Source organism: Pocillopora damicornis, chromosome 8 (assembly GCF_964200805.1).
Source record: "Pocillopora damicornis chromosome 8, jaPocDami1.2, whole genome shotgun sequence".
Lineage (NCBI taxonomy): Eukaryota > Metazoa > Cnidaria > Anthozoa > Scleractinia > Pocilloporidae > Pocillopora > Pocillopora damicornis.
In genome coordinates, this window is record NC_142677.1 from 18,565,565 (window position 1) to 18,574,685 (window position 9,121).

The 9,121-nt window shown below is 38.0% G+C and overlaps 1 protein-coding gene across 1 annotated transcript; it reads left to right on the forward strand.

The window, feature by feature from the left end:
- The first annotated feature begins 321 nt into the window (after positions 1-321).
- On the forward strand, positions 322-8,674 carry LOC113671897 (WD repeat and coiled-coil-containing protein). The gene is made up of 6 exons (XM_027188161.2): positions 322-859; positions 2,022-2,547; positions 3,807-4,368; positions 6,819-6,989; positions 7,296-7,430; positions 8,210-8,674. The coding sequence occupies exons 1-6, from the start codon at positions 357-359 to the stop codon at positions 8,323-8,325; spliced, it is 2,013 nt and encodes a 670-aa protein (XP_027043962.2). The 5' UTR covers positions 322-356; the 3' UTR covers positions 8,326-8,674.
- Positions 8,675-9,121: the final 447 nt, after the last annotated feature.

Genomic DNA, 9,121 nt, shown 5'->3' on the forward strand with positions numbered 1-9,121 from the left:
TAAATGCAGCACCCCATTGGAAGAACGCACGTTTATTTCAGGACTATGAGGAAAAAAATTGAAAGACAGTTTAACTTGTTAGTCTGAGCTATCCTGTTTTGCATATAAAAAGCCAAACAATTACGCTTCTACCTTACCTGAAAAATGAGACTCGGCTAAATTATGTTTCTGTTTGATATGATGTTTAAAAATGATTTGACTCCAACCTCGAATAAAAGCCGCACTTTAATTTTACATCGAAATTTTCAAAACTCAATTAACTCCAAATGAGGCGAACTCCTATGCCGGGGTATTGGGTCAATCGCCACCAGTCTGAGGTGTGTGCTCGCTGGGCATGATGGGAATCTTTGCCAACCATGGCGGCAGAGTTTGAGCTCGGGAAATGCAAGTTGCTGAGATCAAATGCCGATTATTTGCACCAAGTGATTCAAATTTACTACAAAAATAGCGGAAATGAACAGTCAGGTGAACTAGTATGGACTGATGGAGAAAGAGTGTGGTTGTCATTAATGAAATTTACCCGCAAATGGGAAGGAGAGGATTTTTTAGCACAGGAACGCTGTCTAGTTGGAGAATTCGAAAGTCTTGTTATAGGAATATCATGCAGTGCGCTGATCAGAGATTCTACTGGATATTACATTGCAGTTGTTCTAAAGAAAAAAATTGTTGTTCTGTGGAGAAAGATCGGGGAAGCTTTCGTCACCCTGGTGAAAGATTACTTTGTGGAATGTTTACCTCGAGGTTCTGAGTGGCATCCTGATATTCCAATGCTTTCTGTGCTCTCCAAAACATCGGCGGTATTATTATGTTTTTCGGAAGAACACGATTGCAATGTCATCTCTATACAAACTTCACACAGGTAAGCTGTATAGAAATCCATTGGCATTAGAGAAGAAAGCGTTAATTTATACTGCAAGATAACAAAATAGTTACCATGAACTTAATTATAATTATACAAATCGTAATCTGAAAATCACAGTGTACCGTGTACTGCAGTGTGAAATATTGACCAGCAACAAACTGAGGGGATTCCATGAATATAGCTGATGGTTAGTCTGAACTTGAATTGCCATAGAATTGTCAAAAACTTAGAAAATTCTTGAGAGGCTTTTTTTGTGTGTTTGGCTTCGTTACTGACGGCTAAGCTGATCAAATGACCAAGCAGGATTTTCTAGCAGGGATTCTAAAGATGTCAATAGCATTCTTCTTTCTGAAAGGGAAAAAGTTAAAAATAGCAGCAAATAAAGTAAGATCAGCAACAACAATGCTAAAAAAATTACTGGAAACTAAATGTACTTAACCCTAAAAGTGACCAGCTTCTTATTTCTCTTTACTGTAGTATAATAATAATTAAAATCATGAGTAAAGAGCAATCACCAACTGAAGAAGCTTGGATTGTTAGACAAATTCTCCTAGTCAGCACCAAGGGAAAGACAGTCTAACCTGTATTAAATGTTATTATATTTAATGGTTACCCCATTTTAAATTGTTGGTTGTCAAAGTCCCAAAAATATTTTTCTTTAAGTACTGTAATTTTCACCTCTATTAAGTGGTAGCGCATACCTTAAACTGAGTCCCAATGGCTGGTTTTTTTTCCACCTGTATTGAATGTTCATTTATAGTAGAATCTCTCAAATAAAACTAAAAATGATCTTGCAAGTCAATTTATTTCATATTTATCTCCTGAAATCAATGTTAGCACTTTGAGTTTGAATGTCCTTAAGGTATTGCAGATTATCATTCTTCTTAGGACTGTTAGGACAAAGTAACGGATTTTATTGCTTTTGACCCCTATTTTGTGGAACCTGAATAAGCAGTCAATCTGTACTAGGTAGTAACCCTGTCATTCCCTGTGGGTAATAGCTTAATACAGAGTTTGACAGTTTATAGAAAAGAGTATGGTGATTATACAATTGATGTTAAGGTCATAAAGGGTTTAAACAACTAAACATGACATGGCAAGGAACCACTCACCACTCATGATGCTCTTATTTTTACCTGTCATTCATCTGGTTTTTTAGAAATTTACATACCTGCGCTTGGAGTAAGGATGGAAGAAGTCTTGCTGTAGCAGTAGAGGACAGTTTGAGTATATTTTCATGGAGAGACCCGAGCAAACCTAATCACTTTACTTGTACACAGTGGAGCAGTCTCCAAGTGGTTGGTAAAATAAATTGCATTGTTCCTTGGGAAAGGTCATCATTCATTATTGCTACAGAACTTCCTCTGGATAGGCTATGTTGTAATATTGAAAAGGATGGTGATCTTTTTGAGACAGAAAATTTTCAAGATTTTGATGGAAACAAAGGCACTGATTCTAGTGGCACTTCCATTGCTTCTTCAGAAGATTTCGATTTTACCATTCTTGCTAAATGTGTTGATCAAGGTAAAAATTCATTGTTACACCTGAAGCTAAAGAAACCACAATCTGAAGCCTCTGACAGATTTGCACAAATCATTGCTTTATGTTGTGAAGACGTGAAGCCAAGAGAAGTCTGTAGGACCAGTATAAAAGGACTTGTTTCTCCTGATCTGCTGTTGTTTCAGGTTTGTATTCTCCTATGATAATATATGACACAGTAAAGGATTGATGTGCTGCATGCACCAACTTTGGCATCAATTTCAAAACACTGAGGCTAATGAGTCTGGCTCAACTAATAAGATGATAGACCAGAAGTAGTTGTAATTTTTCAAAAGGTTACTTTGTAAGAAATTATCAAAATGAAAAATAGTTAATGGCAGGTGCTGAGCACTGCACCTAGTTGATTAAGTGATTACTGAATATGTCTTTAATTTAAATGAAAAACAGTGATCTTAGTTTTTAAGCCATATTTAACACCCAAGTTGCAAATGGAGGTCAGGTGCTCAAGGTGCTGGGGGCTGCAACCGCAGTCACATGATGACGCCATGCTATCGCACGGCTAACACAATGCAAGCACATGGAAGAACCATTATGCATGTACAGACAAAGGTAACCGCTGGACACAGCCGGCCCCAGGCCACCAACAGCTACCATGTTGCTACAACGCTACAGAACGCACACAAATGCCAGGCAAACACTAATAGAGTGCTAATACGCTAACAATACGCCAGCCAAATGCAACAGACCAGATTTGCTCCTAGTCATTAACTATGTTAAATTCAATTTAACAATATTTAATCTTCATTTAGTAATGGTGTAAAAAACAGAGTTACAGGCCAAAGGTAGTTCTGATGAGAACTGTTGTTAATGATAGTAAATTAAATGATGACAACCTAGTCGGCAGAAATGCTCATCACATTTAGGTAAAGATCTGTTTCTCAGAAATCTGATGCACAGCTTGTCTCCTGACTGTTAATACATGTGACTATCACTGCCATGAGTCAGTTTTGAAATACCTTTAAGCAGAAGCTCATTCTATGTGAGTGATTCTCCCTCCATTTTTAAGGATTAAAGAAGTATGGACATTTTCACACAATTTTTCTATGGAAGCCCCACCCCTGACAAAAGACAAAAGGGGAAAAAATGACTACAAATCAAAGGTTTTGCAATATTGCTCAATTATGGATACAATCTATGATTTTCCCTCACAATTTGCCTCTAAAATCCTGTGCAATTTTTATTTATTTCCTTTACCCTGCCAGAAGCTCAGCTAAGAATGTATAAAATAATGTCAGGCCAGTTATCTACATGTACAGCTCTTGCAGGCACATAAAGTATTGATATATGTACCTGTAGAAGATTAAGATTTTAAGCTAAAAATGTACCGAAAATTACAAAGTATCATTGGTACCTGAATTAACACTTGGTATCTTTTTTTCCTCAGAGTACAACAAAGACAGTTGTGGTTGGAAGCCATTGCTCAAACAAACTTCATTTCTACACATTAAGCACATCAGACACCACAGAGAAAACTAATTTGGTGGAAAACAGAGAGTTCCTTACTCTGGATCCACACTTAAAACCTAAAGGAATTTGTTTCTTTCCTGGATACACCGATGACATCCTTGTGTTACTTGGAAAACCCAGAGAAGTATCAAACATGGTGGCATTTCCACCATCTGCAATTTATGAGCATTATGATGTAAGTTTGAAGAGTTTCAGTGCTGTTCTCAATGAACGAAACAAGCAGTTGGAGACCGTGTGTGATAAACAAAAAAGCAGCAATCATTATTTTGAACTTGAAGAGGAAGTAACCAGCAATGGAAGTACTAATTGTGATGTTCCAGTCCCAAACAATGACTGCTCACTGACATTGAGGCTTCCTGGTGGAAGTATTTTTAATGGACACAGTGAATCAGTCCAAGACATGACGACACCCTTAATATCAGAGTTGGAACTCAATGAGGATAGAAGGTTACCCACAAACTCCAAGGCAACTCTAGAGGGTAAGACACAGACAACAGTATAAACTATGGTAATCGAGACTAATTCAATTAATCAAAATTAAAAAATTAGTTTTGACATATAAAAAGGTTTACTTCCTTTTCTTTCAATTTTTTCTCTTAGTTTCAGGATTCACTTGTACTGACATATTATTTCTTTCTATTTTAACTGAAAAAGCAACAATTCAAAGAAACTGTTCAGTTGCCAATCTGATTGAGAATACCTTGCAACTGATAAAAATTTCCTTTGGAGGGACTGTGGTATTTTATAAATCTGTAATTATTATCATCATTATCATCATCATCATTGTCATTTTATCTATTAGCCACTTAAGATATAATATGAATGAAAGTGATCCTCGCAGTGATGTGCACTACTTAGGCAGTAGTGAAAATAAGGCCTGAAAAAAATTCAGGCCTGTACGGGATTTGAACCCATGACCTCTGCGATACCGGTGCAGCGCTTTACCAACTGAGCTAACAAGCCAACTGGGAGCTGGTCATGATGGTGGTTCTAAATAAACCCGTGAAGTGATGAATATATGGTTAAGAATATATGAAAGTCATATATTTGAACTGCGGATAAAGACATGAATGAAAGTGATCCTCGCAGTGATGTGCACTACTTAGGCAGTAATGAAAATAAGGCCTGAAAAAAATTCAGGCCTGTACGGGATTTGAACCCATGACCTCTGCGATACCGGTGCAGCGCTCTACCAACTGAGCTAACAAGCCAACTGGAAGCTGGTCATGATGGCAGTAGTGAAAATAAGGCCTGAAAAAAATTCAGGCCTGTACGGGATTTGAACCCATGACCTCTGCGATACCGGTGCAGCGCTCTACCAACTGAGCTAACAAGCCAACTGGAAGCTGGTCATGATGGCAGTAGTGAAAATAAGGCCTGAAAAAAATTCAGGCCTGTACGGGATTTGAACCCATGACCTCTGCGATACCGGTGCAGCGCTCTACCAACTGAGCTAACAAGCCAACTGGGAGCTGGTCATGATGGTGGTTCTAAATAAACCCGTGAAGTGACCAGCTCCCAGTTGGCTTGTTAGCTCAGTTGGTAGAGCGCTGCACCGGTATCGCAGAGGTCATGGGTTCAAATCCCGTACAGGCCTGAATTTTTTTCAGGCCTTATTTTCATTACTGCCTAAGTAGTGCACATCACTGCAAGGATCACTTTCATTCATGTCTTTATCCGCAGTTCAAATATATGACTTTCATATATTCTTAACCGTATATTCATCACTTCACGGGTTTATTTAGAACCACCATCATGACCAGCTCCCAGTTGGCTTGTTAGCTCAGTTGGTAGAGCACTGCACCGGTATCGCAGAGGTCATGGGTTCAAATCCCGTACAGGCCTGAATTTTTTTCAGGCCTTATTTTCACTACTGCCTAAGTAGTGCACATCACTGCGAGGATCACTTTCATTCATGTCTTTATCCGCAGTTCAAATATATGACTTTCATATATTCTTAACCTTAAGATATAATGTTTATACAGGTTTAACAGTATGGTAGGGTGAGGAGACCTCCAAGAAACCACCAGGCTTATTGGGGGAAGCCACCTTGGTTGTAAATATGTTTGTAACTTAGTTTTGGATGTGGATGTGCAGCTTGGCCAATTCAGACTCATTTCATTAAAAAAACAATCATTTATCTTTCAAAAGTAAAAAAGCTAGTCTAACCAGTGATCAATATTGGGAGAGAATTCCAAATTTTAGGACCTTGGTAGAGTATTGTAAATTGTTTAAGATTAGTAGGACAGTTATTTGGTTGATAGCAATTGGCTATTCTTGTATCATAAGTGTGTACTTGCCTATTTGTAGGGAACAAGCTGAGAAACATCAAAGGCAATACTTGATTATGATAATAAAACATAAATTTAGCTATTTTTGATGTGCTGACTTGGAAAAGATCTAAGATGCCCAATTTAGCAAATAAAGGGGCAGTGTGCTCTCAATAGTCTGAGTTGTTAATCACTCACACAGCACATTTTTGTAAATAAAAAATTATATTTAAGTTGGTCACATGTGGACAATCAGGTTGAATTACAATAAGTGATATATGAGTAAATTGACGTATAGTACAGAGTAAGCTTAGTCTTAGATGAATAGTATAATTAGCCTCAAATGTTATACTGACTGACTCAGGGATTTGTTTAGCTACGAAGCTAATGTAAGGTTTCCATGTTAAATTCTCATAAATGTAAACACCTAAGAATTTTGTTTCATATACTTGTTTCAATGCTTGATTTCCAAAGGATAGGGAAAAAGATTTACCAAGTTTCTTCTGCCTCGATTTAAAAATAATGTTACTTGTTTTCTTAATATTTACTGAAAGCTCATTGCATTTATTACCACTCTGTAGTTGTTAAAAAATTAAAATGAATGTTGATATGTAATGTTAAATTAATTTGTAAGTAAAGTTTTTCTCTTCAATTTTCAGAAACCCTAACCAGTTGGTCTAAAGAAGTACAGAATTTAAAGGCAACAGTAACAACATTTGAATCACAGACAAACAAAAGGCTCTCTGCATTGGAGACAAGGATAAAGATATTTACTTTAGGTCAAAAAGAAGATTACAGCCAGAATTTGTATCCATTACAAGAAAAAGCAGGTGCATGATAGTTTTAATTCATCAAAGTATTCCAAGTCTAGTAAATAATCTTTATTAACCATTTTTTCCCTAAGAGTGACCATCATCTCCTCACAATATTACCCCTGAATCAAACCTTAAGGTCGCAAGTATAAAGGAAGTCGAATGCAACTGACCCAACAAAATCCCCCATCCCCCCTCCTTGCCCAAACGCAAGTCGTATTATAATTACGAGAACGTGATTCCAAAGTTGTTCTTGGTTTAGCCTTTAATCAATAGACGCTCTTTTGAAATTGTTTTGATTAGTCCAATTTTGCTCTTGAACAGAATTCGTTTGTGTAGTTTGGACTGACGAACTAACTGGTGCCGTGGAGCAGGAAAATTTCCTGCTCGACAAAGGGCGACTGAAGCTGCAGACAATAAAAGAGGCTTTCAATGCTTCTCTCATCAGGATATATATTGGTAAGAGATCTCGTTACATGGTTAAAGAATAGATGGATACATTTGCTACATGGATATCCTTACGAAGTAAGGAGACAAATCAGAACAACTTTTTTTTGTTTTAATGGAATAGGGAAATGGTAACTTTTGCGCTCGGTAATAAAATAGAGAACGGTGTTTTCTTGTTTTTCTTTCACGAGTGTAGGACAAAGAAAAAGTTCTCAGGCCCCTTGAGATTTGTTTACGTACATGACACTTTCGATTAGGCAAAGCCAAGCAGATTGTAGAACGCGTGTGACGGATAAAGCTAGTAACAGCCCATCTTACCATCAACTTCTCTATGGCTCACTGGTAGAGCATCGGAGTGTGGATTCCGAAGGTCTGGCGTTCGATTCCTTTGGATTTGTTTTTCTTTTTTCCGCGCTCATGAGAAGACGAAAAACTCTCTCTCAATCTCTTCGTTTCCTGCAATCGGGAGCCAATCAAAACCGGCAACTTTCTCTAGCATGCGGGCGGTATGGAAGGCACCGGTGCAGCGAAGATGAAAAGCGGAGATGCAACAAAAGAGTTCGCCACTCAAGGAGTACTTTTCCCGCGCTTTCCACTATTATTAGCTGGTAACCAATCAGAAAAGGGCCGCTGTTTTTTGACCAACTAGGATAAATTGAATCCCTACAATGAAAGCTTTCGCGCGCTTTTAACCAATTGCGCCTTTCCTTCAAAAGACATCGCTTTATGCGCTTCATTTTGTCACATGATAATTAAAAAGATTAATAAAACTATTTTTGTTCCTGTTTTAGGTGATGTACCTTGTATTGTTTCCTCTGGAGAAAGTGATTTCGTCCCAATACGTTTTATCAGCGGCTCCACGGTTCAAATGTGTGGACATTCTAAACATCACTCGGCGAACACATGAACTGAAACTTCTTACTTGAATTAATTCCATATAGTTGACACGCTGCGGTGAAATACGAGGGAGTGCCAGGTTTTGTGGTTAGGAAGAGAAGAGATCAAGACTTATTTTCCCTTTTTACTCCTTTAATCCCCTTTGCGCCACGCCTTCTCTCAATATGGGCAGGAAGCAGACTAAAACTACAGGCTAGTCAGCCAACGTAGCCGGTTACTTTCACCCCATTATACCATAGGTCTTGATGAAAAATCGCAAAAAATTTGAAAAACTATCGAAGAAATTTTTTTCATCCGCCATTTCCTAATGTGAGTTGAATCGAATGCATAATGTTCCAGTAAAAGGTTTATATGTGTATTATGATTCCTTGTTCAGAATTTTCTCGGTGGTGTGCGCAATTTTCTTGGAAAGCATGTGACATTTTAACTGAGTTGATCCAGGACTAGCGCGTAATCTGACAAAAAAGTGGCGTCCACGATAACTTAGCCACCAACGAGTGCTGTTTGCGGTCCACTTTCAAACTTATAGACCACCCTGTTCACCAGGCTTGCATCATTTAACTTGTGTCTAGAAATGGGCCATTCACTAGGTAACAGCAAGGAGATCTTTCACTTCAAAATTTTTGTGACACTTTGAAGTTTAGACTGTAAGGATATGGATGGAGACAAAGGAGACCAGCAAAGAGAAAGGACCGGTTCGCTAATGACTATTTTTTTGTAATATGCAACAAGCGGCGATTGGTGTATCCATTTTAATTTTATAAAGTGCAAAAGAATCGCGCCAAGTCTGGGTTTACAATGAACTT